This window comes from Struthio camelus, chromosome 1 (genome assembly GCF_040807025.1).
Source record: "Struthio camelus isolate bStrCam1 chromosome 1, bStrCam1.hap1, whole genome shotgun sequence".
NCBI classification, from domain to species: Eukaryota; Metazoa; Chordata; class Aves; order Struthioniformes; family Struthionidae; genus Struthio; species Struthio camelus.
This window is the reverse complement of record NC_090942.1, coordinates 26,187,323-26,210,472: the sequence shown is the minus strand read 5'-3', so window position 1 is coordinate 26,210,472 and position 23,150 is coordinate 26,187,323. Positions and strand designations below refer to the sequence as shown.

At 38.3% G+C, this 23,150-nt stretch overlaps 1 protein-coding gene across 4 annotated transcripts in view; it reads left to right on the top strand.

Annotated features, from left to right (window-relative positions):
• Positions 1-23,150, top strand: part of CPED1 (cadherin like and PC-esterase domain containing 1) — a 151,194-nt gene that overhangs the window by 70,146 nt on the left and 57,898 nt on the right. For all 4 annotated transcript variants that reach the window (XM_009687314.2, XM_009687316.2, XM_009687317.2 and 1 more), the window contains exons 13-17: positions 880-939; positions 4,083-4,150; positions 4,483-4,527; positions 6,380-6,566; positions 8,521-8,689. In XM_009687314.2, the coding sequence (XP_009685609.1) occupies positions 880-939; positions 4,083-4,150; positions 4,483-4,527; positions 6,380-6,566; positions 8,521-8,689 (529 nt within the window). The remainder of the gene's footprint in view (positions 1-879; positions 940-4,082; positions 4,151-4,482; positions 4,528-6,379; positions 6,567-8,520; positions 8,690-23,150) is intronic.

Here is a 23,150-nt window from a genome sequence, read left to right as displayed (position 1 = left end):
GTTACTGCTGGCCACACCATGAAAAGTAACTCTTAAGATGCAGCTGCTTGCATTCACGAATAAGCCCTTGCCCTTTTGCCAAAATAGTTAGCTTTGCATATCAAAGCATACCAACTTTTAGCAGCTTTCTGTTCTAATCTAAGCTATGCCACTCACTCACTTTGAGCAAGCCCCTTGGCTTCTTTTTTCTTCTTCAAGTTGAACATAACTGTATGTGTATGAATATGTAAAAGTACCATGACCCTTCTGCACAGCATAGGCCAATATCTGCTTGTTTGCATTGTATTTTTTTGCCAACACTAAGCTAAAAAAGACGTTCTGTTCATGTGTTTTGACATCACTAAATCACAAGCTCCCACCTCGATAGTTGCATGTGTGTGATGAAGATGCTTGTGTTAGATGGGCATGTAATTATACATAATTGCAAAGAAGAAAACGGTGAGTAAAGCTTGCTCCCCAAATAACTCAAGTAAGCATTGCCTCTGAGTTTTGATTAGTCTTTCTTGAGATTCGCAGTATAGATGAGTCTGTGTACCAGGACACTTTGCCTGAATTTCTTCAGTTTAAGGCCAAGTTGTTTGACTGGGTTATTTAACTGTTCTTATTTCATTGACTGTGCAAAATTGCTATTTCCATTTAGAAAATCTGGTGATTTGCATAGCTAACTGTCCAACCAGATAAGCATGGATACTGATGGAAAAAAACAGTGACTTTTGACTTAGGTTTTGTACATTTATACAATTCACTGATTATGAATCCACAGGATGGAGACAAGATTTAAAGAACATTCCTGACCTACCTTTCTCAACCTATTTTACCTACATTACTAATACTGAAACCTTCAATGACATTAGTGAACTCTCTGAATTTCTTCCACAGGAGAAGCAAGAAGAGTTCTAGAAACTCATCTCAAACTATAATGAAATGGTTAAAGCCCAGGTGAGAATGACTATCTCATAGATATTGATATAACTTGTGACAAAGTTCCTTGAAAGCGATGAGGAGGTATTACCTGATATGTACACTGAAATCAATTTTCTGTTGTTTGTGCACTGCTTTTGGACTCTATGTAGTTTCAACTTGTGATATGACTAAGAGGTACGTGATTACTTGTCTCTCAGAATATGGGCTATGAAGTGCATACATACAAAAAAGTACATACCAAAAAGTATGTTTGACTCTTTCAGACAGGGGAGTAGCTTGAGTTAATCAGAGTTGTGAGAAAGACTAATCCATCTGTGCTTGCATAAGAAACAAGTCCAAACAGGTCAATAAAGCTGTAAGTGCTTTTATAAGAACGACTGATAGATTTGAAAAAAAAAAATGACAGGCTGCCAGTACACAATCCCTTCTTTAGATCTAAACAGAAGCAGCAGCCCTCAAACTGAATTTAGACTGAGAATAATTGCTTGGATTTTAACTTGGTCATGCTTATCACATGGGCAGTTTGAGAAACAAATATGATTTGGACTAGGGAAGAAGAGGATGACAGCAAGGAAGTCTGAGATAAGATCACTAATCTGCAAAGGGAAAGAGAGAGACAGTTGGTAGTAAGTGCCAGGAAACGAATCCCACTCTTGAGCCTGCAATATTGTAGTTATCCTTTGAGGATCAGTACAAGATACTTCATTCACATGAATGCCCTCACGGAAACTCTGTGTCTGAAATCAAACACTGCATCACAGAGAAATTACGCTGACAATTGATAAGAAAGAAAAAAGTCATTAGTAATTGTATCTCACAAAATGACCTCCTATGGCTTCTAGGTCCCCATTTTCAAGAGTGACCTACAAAGCACCGTGAAAAGAAATAAAATTCGTAACTCTACCGAATACTAAAAACATAGACTCAATATTGAATTTATAACACATTATAAACTGCACCAACCACAGCTAACATATCTATCAGATGCCCCAAACATGTCTGGTTTTTTCCTATAGATATGATTTGATCTTATGAAAGATATTATCTATCTCTACATATCTTTCACAGCTTACATCTTTAAATCATCAGAGCTACATTAGTATTGCTGCTGTCAGTCCTTTAGCTTTCTTTTTAGTTGAATCACAGAGACTCCTAAAGGACGGGTTCACTGTCAAGAGAATGTGTGGCACACAATATGGGTCTCACAAAAGGTGAATTCACAAACATGCACCCACCCAGAGTACCTATCATACAGTCAAGTTCATTAGAACTAATTGCAAAGTGTGTAGGCATTGTGCTGCTGTACACAGGAGGAGTCCTCTACACATAGGTCCTACAAGATACTGACTAAGGTAAAAGAAGGGGCCACTCACAGGTGAAGGTTCCTTGAATAACAACGTCTGGAGGAAAGGGTTCTGCAGAGTCAGGGGTCTCAGCCGTTCTCTGCCCGAGGAAGAGTTTCATAACTAAATCATTCCTCAGTCCTGCTGACTGAAGGGAACTTAGGGAAAGGAAAACTTGATGGTGCTGGTGATTAAAAAGCGAAGTCTTCAGTAGAAATGAATACATTTGTTTGATTTTCTTTCTATAATACTGTTTCTAAATATTACATTTTGATACTCTGACATAATTAGATAGATTAGAGTTATTATCCATTTCTTAACATTGTCTGATGACAAGCACAATCTCTTTGCAGAACTGACATACACAGGTCACACAGTTCCTTTGGGAGCAGGGTCCCTGCAGTAGTGGTGACTACCACGCTGCTGTGGTGTCCGTCAGCTAAAACAAAATCTGGAGCTGTCTACAGTTAATACATCTTCTTTTCACCTTACAGTAGAGTTTGGGACTGGGCACTATCAAAAGGAGCACAAGAGAGAAAAAATGTATTTGACAGGTGTTAGCCATTAACTCCTTGGCCAGCAGAAACAGGGATGTCAAATGACTTATAACTTGGAAAACAAACTCTCAAATAGTTTGTTAAGCGCCTCCTTTGAAGGAGGTCATGAATGTGCATGAAATTACGGTGGCGTCTAGACAGTGCAAACTCAGAACTTCATGTTCATACACATACAGACATGTACTGATCTGCCAAGAGCCAGCTGCTTCTTTGTTATCTTGGTGAGATAACCTAGAAATCAGTATTTTAGTATAGGGCAGTTTATATTTTACCATGATTTACTTTAACATTCCTTACAGCAGTTCCTATTGAAACATTAGTGATGGCTGATTGCACAGAATGATATTCCCGTCTCCCTCTCCTGTTGCGGAGAGTGAACTTCTGTCTTTCAAAAATTCTACCTGGATGGACAGCAGGCATCTAGGAGGAAGCTGTTTTATGAGGACTTCCACAGGAAACACAAGGAGGAAACCTATGAAACGTTAGTAAGAAAGAAATGCTACTGGTCTTATCAGCCAGAGGTCCAGTACATTGATTGGAGAGAAGCCTTCCTTATGCTATGCTCTCAAAATGCTTTTTGATTAACTATTAAAAAAGTCTGCTAATTTAGCAAACTGGGAGTCACTCACATGTTAATGAATAGTTAACACTTGGCTTGTTCTTGTTTTTTCACTGAGAATACATATTCTGGATATACATTCTTTATTCTATACACTGAGGATATATATTCTAGATGTTAATCGTGTGATTTGTTTTGAATTAGCAAACTTAGATATACATAGGTGAAATAATACATATGGTTGGTTTGTTCCTTTATATAAAGTCACGCTAACCTCAGTACGGCTATTCATCATGACACAGGCCTTCATTTATCTTTAAGACTTTTTAAAGAAAGTCTTACTTTAACCTTAAATGTATATAAAGAAGAAACATATAAACAGGTAAGAGTAGGGTTTGGGTTATTTTATTCTTGGCTATATCAACTCTCACTTTTACTGTTTCAACTGTTTTTTGAAATTTAGTTCTGCTTTTCTTTTCTTTTTTCTTTTTTGTTATATCCTACTGTTTATTATGGAACGTATGTTTTTGGTCACATTTATTAAGGAAATATGAGTGCTGGGAACAGGAATCCAGAAGGTTCATCTTTCCGTGGAGAATAATTACAATACCACGTGCCATGGGTTGCCATGTAGACATTTTTGAAAAATGTTCCTGTTCGTTTCATTCATGTAGAATATGTCTGCTATTGAATTGGCAGGAATTCTTCTCCAGAAAATGAGAGTGTTAAGGGGAGTGGTCCCTTTGACTTAAGGAAGAATCAGGAAGGTAAGGGATCACAATGAGATTGTTTATGTACTCTGTGTTTCCTGTTTTTACTATTTCTGCTAACATATATCATTTAGATTACATTATTTTCCTAGTTGTTGCATTCCCTCTGGCTTTTTACTACAAGTAATAAACCAATTTCTTCCTTCTTTGTGTAAGTTGTTCTACTGAGCTCAAGAGCAGTGTTCATGATCCTAAAGTAAGGATCTCACATTGAAAAGAATAGAAGCACACTGTATTTTTATAATTACACAATGAGAACTCCTTTTCCTATAGGACTGTGAGTCAGGCATACAACACAAAATTATTAATTGTTTCTTTTTATCTTTTAGCATTGCATTATTCCAGTAATACTAGAGAAAGACGATGCAGTTATGGTAAGTAAAAGTCTTTCTAGACCATCAAGGGGAAAGAGGAGAGATTACTTCACTTTACCAATATCTTGGTTTTTTTCTGCATAAGGTTTTAGTGACTGGAGTGCCCGTGGGCTGTTACATAAAAAAAAGGTTTTTTAAGTAGTAAGAACATTTGTGAATCACTCCATAGTGAGACTATTATGTCAAGTAAGCCTCAAGCACAAAAGTTAGATATTGTTATGCATGCCTATTACGGCGTATGTTCCAACACTCAATGATTCCTTGCCTCACTTCAGTAAACTTTTGCTCACTTGATTTTCTAAGAACTTAGCATACATTTATTTTTATGGAATAGCCTTTAAACTTGACTTGCATGAAGCCCTGCATTAGGCCAGAGTCTTCAGCTCCAAGATGGAGTTTTAAAGAGGTGCTTAAGAGATGAAGAGTTGTGTCTAAAATATCTGTTTGCATGCCTTATATTAAAGCAGTGCTGCTGTCTTTAGTGGGAGCAATGCTTTTCGCTGCCTTCCTCATTGATAACAAGGAGTCACTGTACAAATGTGCAGCAATTGCAGTGTAGAGGAAACACTCTTCTACCCATTTAGCCTGATTTTCTCTTTGTTACTGAACTTAAGAGTTCCTCCAGGAACTCCTCTGTGTCAGGCAGAGGCCAGAAATGTTCCTGGGTTGGCTGATTGGCATCACAGATTATATAGAATTTTATTTTGAAAATTCTTCAACTGGTTTCATTCTTAAGCTAATAGTGAGGTAAGTGAAAGTTTCTTAGGTAAGGCATGTGGGATCTGGGGAACTGTTTGTACTCACAGATTAATACTAAAAAGTATTAACTTTCTGTCTGTCTACTTGTGAGCAAGTGATTCCCCTGCAAATCTAGCCCAAATTCTGCTCTTGCACTGGAATAATTTCCGTTACATTTTAATCTATGCAAGAGAGTACTGAAAATGCCCTTGCTGCATTTCTGTAGGCTGATATTTACTCAGCTATAAAAGGCCCACACAGAACTTCACGCATCCTTTATGACCTTTTTAAGCCATGTTTTAAGCCACAAGATTTGTTCAGATATTTTACTGAAAGAGTTTCCTGGCTGGAGAATTTTCTAAAGGACCCAATTTTAAACACATACTAGAGAAAGTAGTATATATAGAAAGTAAATTCTGAATGTGTAATTGTACAGTAAATCTGATTCCAATAGGTTGGATTAAAATATTTGTCATAAGTGAGTTGCCAGCAAATAATTATTCTCAGGAGTCACTTGGCAAACACTACAAAATAAAGGGTACATCTGAGCAAATAGGATCTGATTGTGGAGACTTCATACACAGGGAAGTAGCTGGAATTTGTTGAATTAGGAATTTTAATAAATCATTCTTTCAGCTGTACTACAAATGACCCCTTGGGTCTAGCTAGCTCCATGTGACTTGTTCTTATGAGCAGTGAGAACATGTCTAACATATTTTGATTTTTCCTGGCAATTATACGTGTACATAAACCCTGTACACAGACTGGTACCTAAGTAGGTTATGAATTTTGTCCTTACTCTTCTTTAAGTTTCAGTTAACCAGTTGGAGACAGGATTTCCCAGACCTAATCCTTACATTTTCAAAGGCTTACTCAGACTTTCAGTTCTGTACTCTGACTACAGTCACTGGGCACTGAATGATTAAAATCCCTCCAGATCTGAAAGTTTCTCTCAAGTCTCCATTAAGACCTTGCAACAGCACTATCAGTCTCAGGGTAACTGGGCATTTACAAAACTTGCCATTGTACATATTATCAATCTGCCAGAAGTTGCATGTTACTCATAAATGTTCATACATTTCACAGTTTTTTCTTTGATGCCTTCTTGGAACAGATAAAGATACCGTATCTCATATCAGGCAGATCTTCACCAGTCCACAGCTGGACTTGAATCCTCAGTTTAACCCAAAGATCAAGGAATACTACACAGAAGTCCCATTTGATGTGGTAACAGTGAAGATTGGAGCAGAACCCTCTAACTGTCAGTGCCATGTACACCTTGATGAGAAGAAAGGGCCAAGGTATGAGGGACAAAATATGCCTCTAAAAGCTAGAAGTATTCTTAACTTTGGAAATATATCAGAATATTTTAGCATTGTTTTGTGTTTTTAAACACATGGAATACGTATAGATTAAAATTGTCACAGGAGAATTCAACATGCACAACACTTCTATTTAATTGTCAACGTCCTGCAAGCAATGACAATTTGTTGTGAAACCGTAACTAGACTAGCCTTACAGAATGCACAGTTGCTGGCATCTGATCCAGATTTTCTAGTCACTCACAGCTTCAAGACTGTGTAGGAATAGACTGTGATTACACTGCACACAGTAGGGCAGCGGTGAATTTGGGTTTTCATATTCAGGCCTTGATTTTGCACTGTGGCCTAAGCTACTGCCTGGCTGAGCTGCTGTCTCAGCCAGCAGTCTGCTTATGTGGATCAGAGAAGGGGAACTGGAACCAAAAGAAAAAATAAATTCATGTATACTCACTCAAAATGATCTCTTTTCATCAGAATCATATTATAAGGGAGTGTCCTCTGCAAGAGTTGCAACTTGTTCTATCCGTTAGAAAAGTATAAAGGTGGAGGATAGGCAGGAGAATGAAGTAATCGGTAAAATATCTAGGGCTCCAAATGTACAGTTTTGCTTTATAAGATATGCAGGATTGTGTCTCACTGGCCTCAGCTGTCCTGGTAAATAAAACAGAGCCAGGGCATGTTTTTGAGCACTGACCCACAATCATCCATGTTGTTTAATTGCTCCTGAGATCCCTGGCACAATTTTGGCTTTTCCAACCAGCTCTCTCACAGATAAAAGCATGTGCCAGACTGTTCCCAGTAGGCATTTTGGACATGACCACCCTGTTTCTGGATGTTGAGAGGGACAGAAAGTGTTTATTTTTCTGATCAGTTACTTCAGAACCACAGAACAGTCTCTGGCCCTGTTCCCTTAGTAGCCATTAGGAAGCAGGTAAAAGATTTCCTTGCCAACCACTGGAGATTTAAAAGGGGGGTGGGGACAGTGATTTAGTTGGGGGGAACTTCCTTAATCATTACAGAGCTAGAGTTCCTTGATGGCACAAAGGGCCTATATGACACACCATCTTTTGCCAGACTATGAAGCAGATACTTTGACTTAGAATGTCTACTAATAATCAGTCAATCAATGCTTTTCAATGAACAGTTATTACTGATCTAATGGCTAATATACTTCCTGGAGTTTCAGTGAGAAATTATTCCTGATTTATCATTTAACATTATAAAATGTTAGAATGATTGATTATTCTTTACTAATTCTTTAAAAAGAAGCTCCCATAAAATTCTGCCACCTAACTTGCTAACAGCTATTACAGCCAAGACAGATACATGCAATACAATGAAAGTCTGCCAACAACTTTAGAGAGTTCTTCCTCCTAAAAGAAAACCAGAATAACAATACATCTTTTTTGCTGAGAAGTAAAAACTTTGGATTTTCAGGTGTTTTCTTCAGCTTTTCTCATTTCACTGCAAAAGGAAAAAAGCCCGCTCCAACTTTGCTCTTGCCTGTCATGCTGAACAGTTTGTCTGGGACAAAATCACGCTTGGCTAGTGAACAATTTCAAGGGCTAGCTGACACTTCTAAACTCATCTGTTTCCTTGCTGATTTCACCACGGGCTTGAACCTGCCAGGAATTACTGTCCCTAGTGGCTTCATTCACAGGTTTCCTGTCGGAACTGTTGCCACTGATGCTGAAGATGTTTTTACTAAATTTCACGGCCAGTATTTTGTCTTCCTACAAGAATTTTAAATTGTCTTTACAAATCATATTTTACCCTGTTTTTCATCTAAAAGCATATGTATTCGGTAAGAGAAAGAAAATGTTAGAAATAGAAGCCTCAAAGATCAAGGTAAACTTTAGCAGCCATGGACAAAGCAGTATGAATATTTGCTTATTCAGTATTGATTCCACTTTTTTCTTGTTTTGTCTTGCAGCATTGCAAACTACCCCCTTGGCCTTGGGTTGAACAAAGTCATTGTTCTTGTAACAGATGATTCGCAACCCAACCCTCAGATTGTGAGCAGCTATAAAATCGCAATTTATCGAGAGGACCGTCCTAGTCTGCCTTTATTTGATGACTATATGATGTGTGGTTTTGTGCAGGTATTGTCTGTATTTTCTTTCACTTTACAAATTTAACTCATTTCTATTCATACAGTGGTATAAGTTAGGAGAACCTTGGTCAAAGCTACTGCAGGGTAAGTTTTGATGAGGTTAGAATCTGATTTCTAAATCCTGTAATTGTATGAGATAACAAGATGTACACAACTTTTGGCTATACACGAGTTCAGCATAAGTACCTTTCACAGTCAGCATGCATTTGAGAGCTCCAAGTTAAATAATTTTTACTTTGGTCAGCCAAAACCTTATCTGTCAGAGACCTGTTGCTTATTTGTAAGACAATAGTCCCTCAGTACCATGTGGCAGACAGACCGCTTTTTTTTATAACTTTCTATGCCATTGGAGCCATGGAAATTCTCCTACTAACAGACATATTTATAACGGTATGTTTGTCACAGTTCAAGACAAATGATACTAGATTATTTATGAATGAAAAGTGTTTATTCTAGAAGACCAACAAATGCAATGGAAAAAATCCACTGATGCTTCCCTAGGAAGGGATGACTGCAAGTTATATCATCTTTGTCTGAAATTAAGTGTGGGTATGCAAATAACACAGTCTCAAAAAAATAACAATCTGTAGGAAGAGGTGAGTTGCTTGAATAAAAAAAGGTGAGAGTCTGTCTTATAGGGCGAAGGACCCCTCCTTATTCTCTGGGGGGGGCGGGAGTGGGGGGAGATGGGGCTCAAGCTGCATTGGACACAGTTTTGGACACAAATTTGGAAGTGAATGAAAGAAAGGAACAGTGAAGCTTTCAGTTAGTGAAACTGTGGTGATGAAGAGATTCTTCATAAGATAGAAGATATGAGATGCAGGCTTGAGCAGAGCTGTTTGAATTTTGAAGTTTGAAGACTAAAGTTGATACTTTATAGGGTGGGTGAAGAGAAGCCAGATTCATAGGAGGAAGTGATGTGGTAAGATAATTGTCAAGGGTAACACTTTTGTCTGTGAGATTTTAAACAGACTGAAATGTTTGGTAGGTTGATTCTAAAAATTAGAGCATCCAGGGAGGAATGTGTTTCATAACAATTAATTGTGCAGCCATGTTTTTAAAAAACAAATTGCTGAGACTGTTTTTCATGTTTGTGTCAAGCCTCTAATCCTGTCTTTATTCATCTTTATGAAGATCTTTATTTATCAATATATCCTTTCCATAAAACTTCTCCTCCTTCTGCTGCTCCTTTCAATATAGTGCAGAAGCGGTTACTGTTAGCTAGGGTTGGAGAAGGCAGAGCATTTTACATGATGGGACAGATTAAGAGGGATATTTTTCTTGTGGAGAAATAAGCGCTGAGGCTTACAACAGGAGCCAAAGAGATTATAAATGCTGATAACAAATTGTATGTTGACAATAATTATCTCAATCTGCGAATCAGAACTGTTAGAGAAAATACATGTAGTAGTCAGCCTACTGACTTCTGATCTGAATTCCTGATTATGGTGCTATCATCTGGCACATTTATTGTCTCTTCACTTACTCTTACAAATTCCAAAGGTCAAGGACCATCTTCCTGCTCTGTGTACTGGCTCAGGACTAGATCTACTAGTTGCTACCGTATTACAATGTTATTAAAAACATATATACCTAAGATTTCAATTCAGATGTACAGTGAAGAGACTGACACCTTTTGTGTGAATTAATATGAAAAGGAGAGCAGCAGTAGTTGGAGCTGCTATTATACTGCTAGGAAAACACACTAGCTGGGAAGGTGGGAGGAAAGCCCGTCTTCTCCCACAGTCTTGGGCATGTATCTGGATACGGGAACAGGAATTCAACCTCTTACACATACTCCCACACCAGAGTTTACACTACTGTTAATATTTTATGATAACATTGGTAAGGCTGAGTATGAATCTTTGAAGCACTGTCAAGGTATGGAGATCTAGAATGATTAAAATGAAAAGTATTTTAGAAGTTTCTTTTGATTGACCTCAGCTTTCTGCTCATATGCGAATAACTGCTCTCTAATTAAACATAATTGTTGAGAGCTAGGGAGGGCTTCAAGAGTTAAGAATAAAAATGAGATGAAAAGCATTTTTGTGGTATCTAATGAGGGCAGTGAAGATGCAGTATGAGATTTTAAAATGGCAATTTTTTAGGTATGTTAAAGGCAAACTTATCAGAGACAGTACTGCTACATTTTCAAAAACAAACCAAGGCTGGAGCTGGAAATAGAAATGGCATTCTAAGAGACTCAGAAGACTGCCTTTTCCTCATATTTGCTAGAAAAAAATTACTCCCTTTGGTTTAGAGTGTGATGGTTTTTATCAATAGAAAACTTATGCCTTAAATGTCATCATTACATTCTACTTTTCATACCAGAGAACGTTATGCACCCTTGCAGGGTGTGTTAATACTCCTTGATCAATGGCACGAGTTCCTGTTCTCTTAGTAACAAGACACCTGTTTCAGGAGCAAAAGGATAAATACAGCGTGAACTGATGGTGTCTCCTTTGGACACTTGACTGGGCACAACTGGGATCACACATTGGGAGAGAAAGGTCACTAACCGTGGTGTGGTCCTTCTCACAGAAGGCTGCAGTTAAAATTCTAATCCAGAGATTTTTTTTTCCTTATTTTCTTTTATGTTTAATCCCATTAGGATATTCACGTTTCACTGCAAGCTGATGCCATAAGGAAGGTTGCAATAAAAAGACAGAGCTAGGGATGTTGTTTCCCATTTTCTAACACCTCTCATTCATTTAAGTAATCCTGGATAAATTTCAAGGCTATTGAGTTAAGATGTGTGAGGTTCCAAGCCTTGCAGCCTCTGAAAGGACAAAATTATTGTCCTTTCTCCTTTTTGATAGCAGTTATATCTTCATTAAAACCACATTTGCAGGAGATAAATGGTGGTATCACCATAGCAGCTTCAGAAGAGGCATTATGTGTTCTGACTTCTGGCAGCATTGTTTGGGCTGCAGTTGGAAAGGTTATTGGTTGGTGCTTTAACTTAATTTCATGCAATTGTTCACAATATTCAAAGTAAGTGTCCTTGAGAGAAGCGGTGCAATTTCATTATACCCTGTGAAGTTATGTCACCAAGACGGGAAGAGTACAAAGCAAGCAGAAAAAAACAGGCAGTTTTTAAGACAGGGGTACCAACATTACCCTCAAGTGAAAGAGCCCAAAGCTACTTACACATTTTAACAAAAGACAAAATATTTTATTTATTCTTGCATTGTCTGTTATCTTTAAAATGCAAAATGCTTTATCTGTGTATTACTTGAAATGTTTGAATGCTACCTCTTTCATCGTCAACCTTTGCTTGCCTGCAGTCATGGAAAGTAACCTGTGATGTGCTTAGGGAATATTCTTTGACGCTGAACATACCTGCAGTGTCCTGCTGTCCTATGTCAATACTTTTTGTGTAGTTTAGTGATAGAGTTACTGATCTTTACTATCTACTTTATATCTTTACTGTAGTCTTTAAGGGGTAAGGATGAAAAGGCTCTTTGCAAAGGAAGGCGGCTTTTTTTTTTAAATATCATCAAAGTAATTTCATTTTGTGTGTCATTTAAGTTATGAAAATACATTTTTTTTTAGATTGAGATAGGAATGTTCAGAGTAAAAAGTGTTTTTACTTCATTTTAACTTGTGTGCTAGTACAGATAGAATGTGTTTCTGTTGCGGAATGAAAAATGGCCCACTCTGTTATAGAGCTATTAACCAATTTATTAACCAGCAATAGTATTCAACAGGTTTCAGATGTCAGTATAGGAACTAAGCTACTGCACTGTGGGCTCACCAGCAAAATATATATCCCAATCCCCCCTCCCACCCCTGCGCAATCACTCACGAAAACGTGGGAGAGGGCTCTCAACCTCGAGCAGTTACCTCAGGCGGCGTCCCGACCCAAGGGGAGAGTTCTTCCCCTGCAGAGCCACAGCTTCCAAGGAGAACCTGGCTCAAACTTGGAAAGCCCTGGCCTAGTTTTATACCCTAAATCAAATTGGGGTGTGGTCAACAATGTTTTGGGCTGGAAAGACCCTGGTAACAGGTGATGTAATGGCTCTCGAGAATGTTCTGGCCTTTCAACTCTGCCTTCTCAGCACTGTGTTGGTGGGAGGAAGATATTGTGTACCTGCCAGCGAGGACGTACACTGTGGGCGGGGGTCATCTAGTCGACCCAACGTTCCAGGTCTCACTGGGGTTCAATGAATATGAGATAGTACAGATAAAAACTGCATCAGTTCTAGAAACACAAATTAATACTCTTTACTTTGTGCTTTAACATAAAGAGTTGCAAATATTAAATAACACCCACAAAAAAAGTCTTATGAGAAACAGAGAATTTGTCCTGTAGAAGGACAGGCTTGAAGCACAAAAGGATCTTCTATATTTCCTGTTAGCTGCATTAAGTTCAGTGTGTCATCATCGCAAACTATCCATCTCTTCCATCCTTTGTACGTTGTGGACGCCGACTGCAGACATGCAGGTTTTGCAGTCCTCAGTGTGGCAGCAGCTAACCCTTGTAACATTGACTGTTTTACTTGAAGACACACAGAAAGCATATCTCTGGAACTGAATATACTGCCTAATTATATCAGGAATGAAATTATATCTTATCTGCAAAGTTAGTTTACTTCCCCATTGGGAAAAAAAAATCATTATAGACGCAATCATGCATTACATTCTTTAGTCTTCTGTTACCTAGAGCTGGTGAGATTTTTTTACAGTGCTTTTGAGATTTTCAGAAAAAACAATCTCAAAATTGACAAAAAATAGTTTGACTCCCAAATTTTGTTTTTCTTCTTTCTTTTTTTAAAGTTTTCTCATATAGAAAAAATATAAAGAAAAGCAGATGCTTTCTTCAAAAGAACGTTTGGATGGAAAAAAGGATTTCTTACTGAAAATATTTATCAAAATAGCTGTTAATCTGGAGATATTAGCTGTGGTGGAGTCCAGTATGGTAACTGTTTTTAAGGAGGGGAGTGACTGGGACCAGCAAAAGGCCCACTCATTATAAGAAGTGAAATACTCAAGCCTCTACTTTGACTTTTCTTCAGAGATACTTATGAAAGCATAGTATGACAGTCATTTTTCCAGGAGCCATGCCAGCTTAAGCATGCCATCCTGCTCCATGCCTGAGGCTACTCATGAACCAGATGGGAGAACTTTTTTTTTTTTTTAAATGGAGTTATTTCTAGGATAAGATTCCCGGTCCCTCCATACTAGCACACATGCTGGCACAATCGGAAGGGGTAGGTGCAGGGGCAAGAATGAACAGCTGGGTGTAGAAGAGTGGTAGTGGGTGCTGCGTAAGCCAACTTTTTGCTTTCTTTGTGAAATAAATTCACATAAAGATATGGCTTTAAGGCATTTGTGACTGAAAAATTAGAGCTGTAGAGAGAAACCAGAGGCCTGATTTCAAATAAGGAGGAGCTTCATGTCCAGAAACTGAAAGAGCGATTTAGTGGTGAAAAAACACTATACTATATTTACATTGATATTAATCTATTAAATAAAGCATAAATTATTTCGGTTTTGTGTGTGCCTGCAACCACTCACCAGGAACGACAAAGCAGTGTTCACGTAACCGAGAGGAGCCCATATGTAGAAACCTGAATACATTGTTAATTTGGAGGCATTTCAGATGAAAGTAACAGGATGATTACAGAGCTGATATGGAGAGACTGCCATACTTATATGGAAGGTGAAGGCTTACGTCTTTGGCTGCTGTACATCAACATGATTCAATTAATTTTGGGGGAGCAATTCCAAATTACTGTATTTCCTGATAGAAATACATGGCTAAATCTTGTTCCATTATGTATGCCAAGCAATGTCAATGAGTAAATTCACTTGCATAGCAGCTGCTGAAATAGTTTGTTAGTTCAGAAATTTTCACTAAATATTCATGGTCAAATAACAGCTGAGGAAAACCTGAAAACTATTTGAAGGTTTTTTTTTTAAATATTTAAAAAGGAAGAAGATATATAATCATCATCCAGGGTAAGAAAAGGTTACTTAGATCCTTACAAGCATCTAAATGCAGGAATACAACATACTGCTCCTAAAGAGCATACATACAAAGATACAAAAGGAAGAGGTGTAAATCATAAATACAATGAGTTAATTCGCAAGTAGAGGGTTAATTTCTGTATACACTTCAAAACAAAATATTTCATTAAGTCAGCATATACTGGCTATTTCAAAATCATCTATACCATTGGAAGGAGAAGGCTTACCACATTTTCTTAATTATAAGAAAGACATTTGTGATGATTTAAAGCATTGCTTTGTAGATGAGTCAGAGGAACAATTCACCGTTATGATGGATCATATCTAAATTTGTACTGTTCTATGCTGAATTCATTTTAGATCTCAGGCTCAGAGAAGTAGCTGTTAGGCTAGTATCTTGGTCAATGTCCAGTAGCCATTGCTTTAAAGGAAGGTCTGAAAAGCTCAACAGAGCATAGATCTGCTCCTCCGTTGGAGTAATTACTGTGACACTCTGAGGGTTTTCTTAGGACTCAGATACTCACTTTCTTCACTTATATTGCTGCCTTCGTGCGTAATCTGCCCTATCACCTGGTTGGTTCTTGTAAGCACTGTTCCAGGTCAGACATCCATCTGCTGGGCTCTGACAGGCCATAGAGAACAGACAGGCAGAACTAGGACATAAGATGGGAAGAACCAGCAAAGGATCAATTTAGCTGCGCTTCTGCATTTTTCTACATGAAAATTTCCCTTAGAGCTTCATCCTGTATCTTAATAGGCTATGCCTGACTTGGAGCATCATCCTGCATTCTGGGGATGTCATGTTACAGAGTCCAGCCTTTGAGGCTCACATCCACCTTGGATCCTCCTGACTAGAGAAAAGCATATACTCTTCCAGCTCATTGAATTTTGCTTACAATTCTAGTTTTATACTAGCTGTGCGTAATCTTGTCTATATAGCTAAGTATCTGTTGTAACATATAATGCACAATTAATCCCATATGCTCTACAGGGAACTTCTCCAGAAGTAACAGTCAGAGACTAAAGAGAATGGATGTTTCTATGCAGCATTTGCATTTGTCCTTATTGCAGTGGGTGCCATGTTTATACACTGGAAATGGTCTGCTACATATATGACTTTGATGGATAACTTGCCATCAGTGAGTGCTTTTAGAACAGCCACTTGAATGCTGATTCAGTGATTCAACAGCTCTGAGCTAATAATGACTGAGATGACATCAACAAACTCATTTCATTTATGATCAACAGCCAGAGGAAGGATTAGGTTGCTACAGTAATTAGCCCATTAAAAGATACTCTTTTTTAGGCAGCTTTCAGCCTTCCTTTCTCATATGCTACCTTCCCTTGAGCAGCACTACTGTAATAGAGAGCGATGATCCTGCTCTTCCTCACCACTGAATGTATTGACACCAGCCAGCTTTGCTTGCAGCACCTCCTACCTCAACAGTGGTGGTTTGTTCTTTTTCTTCTTCCCCTTTCTTTCCCTCTTCTGCATGCTTGCATTTCAGCACAGCCTTCCCAGGATCATCCCACCATCCTAGACACCCAGGTGAATTATCAGTTGAGGGATTATTTTGCTATTATTCTGCCATACAAAAATGTCATTAGTATATCATTAAGGGAGGAACAAAACCTTGAAAGATAAACCTCGATGACCTGACAGCAATTCCATTCTTTTACATGTTCAGGCTGTTCTCACCCTTCATAAAATTGTTAATGTCCTCCTATGGACAGATTATAACAACATGATGGCAGCTGGTGAACAAAATCCCACGGGCGGTGGTGGAGTGTGTGTGACTGGACATTTAAACCTGACAGATACCTTGCAATACCTGCTACCTCCAGTGCTGCAGGATGCCAAGAGAAGTATATACAATGTAGATCAATGTAGATACCATGTTTGATCCCATCATGACTGCTGGTACTGATTGGGCTAGGCCTAGGTCTTACGATTCCCAGTCTTTAACCAGAGAATGGAAATCTTTTTCTAAATAAGAGCAATGAACCATTATGGGTGGCTGTGAATGTAGACAGACAGTAATAGACATTGGGAAAGCAATCCTGCTCTTGGGAAAACACTGTACTCTGGAAAAAGCAGATCAAAAACCTGCTTTCTTATAGTTCTTATTTGCTGTAGGTTTTTCTTTGTTTTAAATTATCTATTCAAATAGATTTCAGCTTACATTTCTTTTTGCTTTTATTTCAAATGATTTTGAAATAACACAGGCCCAATAACATCACTGGAATCAATTACATTTTACTAGAGAATTGGTAGCTGTAATTTCTGCAGAAGATTCTACATAACACAAACTTTTATGTGTTTATTTCTTCCTATTTCCTCTTCTTCTCTGCCTTCTCCTCCCTTCTACGCCCGTATCCCCCAGTGATTCTTCCATGCATTCCTGCACTGTGGTCCAGCTTGGGCAGGAGAGGTACCAAGCAACCTGACGGACAGACATTTAGTGTCTTTTATGGAAAAGAGACCACTATGTGCTTGAATCTCCTCAATCTGAGGTCAGCTGCTTGGGAGGAATCCTGATCCAGCATCACTAACCACACAAAGATCTTTTCCTTCTGGCTAACTCCTACAAACATGAGAGCGCTGCTGCAGTCAGGAGCCTGAACAAACATAAACAGTTCCTAGCATGTAACCCTGAGTCAGATGCTCTTGACAAGCACCCTATGTACTGTACTAATGATTACTGCCTGGCTCTGGGCACCTCCTCCTCAGTGCCTGGGGACGCTGAATCACCTCATGAAGGCACCTGAGATGTCTGGTGAGAAGTAGATGGTGGTTCCCTTGGGGACTCTTATTTGCTATTTAGCAGCTGTTGTTTCACCTTGATTCTTTAGGGAACCTAGCTTAGGCCATCTGAATCACCCTGGTGGGCCAGGTACATATTTTTCAGGCTTTGCATTGCCCAAATTAACTTCCTTAAATTAGGGCATCAGAATCTAGCCCATAATTTTTCTGTGCTGCCATTTTGAACTGTACGATATCAGTGTGCTGTAAGAATTAATTCTGTAGGAAAGTGTAAAGTGCTTAGAGATCTTTGGATGAGCTGCATAAGGAAGAGAACCACAAAGAAGGAGCTGAGCAGTTCTCCTTTACCAACTTCAGAAAGTGCAGTGACATGTTTAAAAGTACAATAATAGACGACGGTGGGGAGAAAGAAAAGGTCATCCAAAATTTCAAAACCTCACTGGAATATTTAGTTTATATTTTGGGTAAACGGTTGTGTCAGTGTTTGTATTCTTTCAACATGCTTGATTCTTGTATAGAAAGTACCTTAATTAGAGGTAATTTGCACTGGATGACAACACAGAAATCATTGCAGCTGTGATCAGACTGCCAGTTTGTAACTCACAGACAAATCAATACATGTGTTTGGGCAAAGTATTTCCAAAATATTCACAATAATGTTACTGTGTGTTTCACATGCACCTGAATTTTTACATATACACATTTCAGTTTGTGTTGGAGCAAAAGTTGTAACAGTAAGGTTAAACTTCAGTAGATCTATGTGGCACACTAAGACTCTGTGGTACTTCAGTTACATTTTTGTGTGTGAATGGTGGCACTTGTGAAATTGCTGGCATGACTGTATAGTGCTGTGGAGGTGCTTAGGCTGGCTTTGATCAAACCGATGCAAGTAGAAGGAGCAAACAGGGTTAGGGCTGCATAGCAGCCAGGCCAGTCGAACTCTTTTAAGTTATTCTGGTGTCACAGTTTCTAATACCTGATCTTATCCTGTCTGCAAGACTTTCTGTCATGCCAGGTAGACATGCCATAAGGGGTGCACGGTACAACTGTCTACGGCAAGGTTTAGGGCACACAAAGGTTGCACAGTGCTTAGCATGTAGTTGTGTGTTACTCAGCTCCTCCAGTCCTGGGATTCTCCAAGTAGACTGTCATCTGGACTTGGCAACAGCTTCCATCGGCATTTTTTGATGTGTAGAGTAGTAGAGTAGGTGAGAAATGTCCTTAATACAAAGCCCTTTGAACAGGGTAAAGACTTCCATTGACTTCAGTATACTTCGGATCTGACTTAACTATACTTATTTCATTGGAGGCCATTGTTAGGGTCTGGGGTCAAAAACGGGTTTGCAGAGAAGATATTATGCCTGCTCTTGCATCTCCAGAAATAATAGCTGTACTTTGATCATCTCAGCTTCTCATACCAGTGGAAATTGTCTGTAACATTTTGCCATTAGTGAAGTAATGGCAAAGTAATGTCAAGTAGTGGATATAGGTTGTTATGAAGATGATATAAAGGGAAGTATGACTAATGAGTCATCATAATGACTCGGTAACTATTCATAGTAATTCAGCAAGTCTTTTAATAATGATTTCATAATTCTGATTTGGTAAAAGAGAAGAAAAAAGGGTAGTCAGCCATATGGCACAATGAAACATTGGAGACTGAAGTGATTTATTACTGGGCTGCATAGACTAACAGTTCTTCTAAATTTGAAATTCATATCTTTTGTCTCTGTACATTATGTTGGTAAAGAAAAAGAGGATGTCACATGATTGAGATACTACCCTAGGTTGCATCATCCAGCATAAAGATTTGACCAGTTCTTTTCTCACTGAAACAGCCAATGCAGGCCACCATGGCACCAAGAGTAGGTTACTTCCCAGGGTTGCTGCCCAAAAGCAGAAAAATGGGAAAATACCATGTCTCAGTGAAAAATTGGAACAAGATTGAGTCCTGAAGGTTGTATCACAATATAGGGCAGTCATTGCATTCTGAAACTGTCCCAGACAAACTGCGAAAATTGGGTCATCCTAATTTAGAATCTTGAGAAAGTATCTTGTGTTTCCTTTATGATGGAAAATCATAGAAGTGTTTAGCCTAATTCATGTCTCTCTCCAGTGCTAACCAAAGTAGCTGCACCTAAGTCACAAGAGCCACAGATATATCTATGGAAAACTTGTGGGAAGACAAAATAGAAGCTTCTTTTAAAAGCTCAACAGGTAAATAAGGAAATCAGTGTCCTTGATTGTTATACTTTGTTCTCCAGGACTTTGTTGTTATTGTGTTGTTATAGTGTGTCTATTGCATAGAACCAAAATGGAAAGTTGTTTTATTTCTTATATGATTAATCAGATTCCTTTCTGTATAGAGTTATAAATATCTAAAACAGTTTTTACTCTTGTATCTTGGTCTATGTTGTACATATTTAAGATAGTTAATGTGTGGCTAATCATAATTTAATAGATCTGGTTTCATATTTATTTAAGAATTTGTAAAAAACTAACAAAATGAATCATTGGGAAGTATCTACTAGGAAAGAGGAGCCTAACACCAGAAGGACAAGCTTCTGCCAAAATTATGAACCCAGTATTCTACAGCTCTTGTTGCTTTTGGAATCAAGGTAGATATAAAACACAACCGCCAATGTAAGACAAAGAGTGACTCAGATTTGAAACACTCACTTCACTTTGTAAGTATCTATCTTCACTGCGAAAATCAGATTCGGAGTATATATCCATTGTTATTTCATTAGCCATAAGATCATCTGTATCCTAAGGAAAACCATTATCCTCTTTACCTATCCCTCTATAGTGTTTCAAAGCTGAAATCCAGGGCATTCACTATTGACTGTTCAATTACTGTATCCCTTTCAGTTCACCTCTAGTACTGCTCTCAAATTAATCAGAAAATGTAAAATAGTCTGTTGAATATTCCCCTGGATGATACCACAATAGATGTGAAAGAAGAGCTTCAGTATGAAGCTTCCTAAGTGTTAACAGATCATGAGAGTTGGCAGCAACTGCTGTGCCAAGTATCATAATCTGCAAGCAGAGGGCTGACAATTCCACAGTGATGAGAAGGAGTGTTTGGTGTGTGAGCTGTGGTCACATTTGCCTTTCAAGTAATTTGGGCCTCCACAACACACTTTGTGGGAGAAGAAAGCTAATGCAGCTGCCTTTGCTAATCAGTCAGTATGACCCAGCCCCTCGGGGAAGCAGGCAAAAGCACATATGTATGGAGACACACAATCCTTGCTGATTAACAGTGAAAGCTGGTAAAGTTACTCTCTAAGCCTGTCTAGCCCATCAGCTCCAGAAATGTAATTTAGATGATTATCTACGTGCCCATTAAACCTTGTGACCCATTGCTAGTCTGTTTGAAGTTTGCCTGCTTAAACTTGCTAATAGAAAGAATAGAAGGATTAACTCAGAGGTCATGAAATAAGAGAGCAGCAAAGATGATGACAAAAGAGCAGAGGAAAACTTCCTACTGCATGCATTTGATAAAGAGAAAGAACTACAAAAACATGATCATCTTAACAGATACTTTATGGAGCAAGTGAGCCGTGTGGAATTCAAACCCTTTCATGTAGGTTATGGTGCTTTCAACCTATTTTGTTTAGCCATGCAAATAAAGTTGTACCACCTGTATGATAAATCTTGTCAAGATAGGTGTTTGCAAAACATAATGCAACATACTGTAGCAGAGCTTGGAATGTCTCTTGTTTGAGAGATGGTCCTAATTTCACTGTGGGTTACAGTGTGCAGAAATAAATCAATAAACAATTTAAATCAGTCACATTAGAGAAGTGGTAGTCAGGTCAGAATCGAGGCTAGCCTTTTTCTCTTAGCCAATAGCACTTAAAGGTGAGGACTTTTAGCCATTAGAGCTGCTTAAAGGCAATAAAATATTGACACAGTGGAACTGTTTTTGTGTTAGTCAAACTGAAACAAATATAAAAATGTATAATGATCTGTTGCATAAATTGTCACAAGATGTTGCAATAAAAACAGTAACCAGTTCAAACTAAATTCATATAGAAAAGGTGAGAGTCATTATAGAAAACAAAATGGAATGCATGAATACCTAAGTAAGTGCATGTAGGTTTGACTAGCTGCTGGGATAAAATGATCCTGACCTTTCAGTGGAGTCTGAAAGCCATTTGCCTACTTTTATGTAACTTTCCAGTATATACCACCATCTTTGGAATGCACGCTTGGCTTTTTGCTGAAGTTACAGTCAGCCTACTTGCTGAAAAACAAAGGCTAGAGGCATATCTCCCTATACTTCAGAGAAGACGAAACCATTTCACTAGTCCTATATCTGGTTCCTTAAGTTTTGTAACATGAGATCTGTTTATTCATTTGCTATTATTATCTGTTATCTTTTTTTTTATTACTGCAGTCTGCTTTACAATACTTTTGGTGGATTCCTTTTTTTCCACTTTCTTAAAGTGATTTTTGTTGATATAGTTATGTTTCTCATTTTGTTTTATTGTGTTGAACAAAGCATATATTCCAGCTGGAGTCTCTGTACATCTCAGACTCTTTCATTTGCACTGAGAACTCTATATGAGAAAGATAACCATATGCTATTGGGAAAAATTGAAACAGTGTTCAGTGCTGAGGTTGTTAATTTTAGAACTTCAGATTTTTATTTTTTCAATGTTCTTAGTCATTTTGTGGCAGATACTGGAAACTGAGACAGTTGTTGCTTTGAAGCTAATGCCTGCCTATACCTTGTAATGAAATGCGTGAATTTTAAGATTCCACTGCAAGCATCCCATGGAAGCTGCATTGCATGTCAATCTGGTTAAAAGTATTCAACATTAGTGTTGACCACAGCTGGAATCTTCAGTTGGAAACTATCATCAGCCTTCATCTGCTGACCACATCGGCAGTAGTTCTCACCTTGAAAAATATCTTTTCCCAAAAGCTTTAGGAAGGACACAAACTTCTATTGTCCATCCTGAGTCCTCCATTGGACATCATTTACTTATCTACTTGCAACCAACTGCTTCAGAGGGCAGAAGTTATTCATAAATCTCATTCCATCAGTGCTGTCTGAAAATACAGTAGATGCCAATGTCTTCTGGGAAGCCTTGTAGAAAACAGATCAAAGGCTTCTGGAGTTTATTTGAGAAAGACCAGTTGTGAGTGGCTTAATGTCTGAGCATGGCACGGAGTGTGAAGCACGCATGACAGTGAGCCAAATGTATACAGAGGTCCTCTAGGCTTCAGTAAAGAATTCGAGTAGCGAGACTGGCTCAGGTTGGCTGATGTCTCATCCTGTCATTCTATTGTTCCTTTGCCTATAAAAGAGCATTTCCCCCTATATCTAATCCTCTCTTAAAAAAAGGGAAAATTTCTTGTCAAGGAGATTATAGAATACAGCCGCCTTTGTTTACATAGTGAAGGGCTTGCTGAAGATACTTTGTCTTCTCAAGACCATTTGAGATAAAGGGCCTATCAATCAGAGCTGCTAAAATACAGCAATTGGGTCATAGGATTGCATATATAGAAGAACATTCAGATTTTAGGTGTAGATAGGTGGGCTTATGTAGGCCTGTGGCAAGTATCCATCATTAAAGCAGCTTAATTTTTCTCTAAAGGGACAGAAAAGCAAAAAGGATAAACCTGATTAAAAGTTAAAAAATGCAAAATGTTAGGTAAAGTTTTCATTGTAGCAGTATCCTTTATTTCCACTAGTTCTATA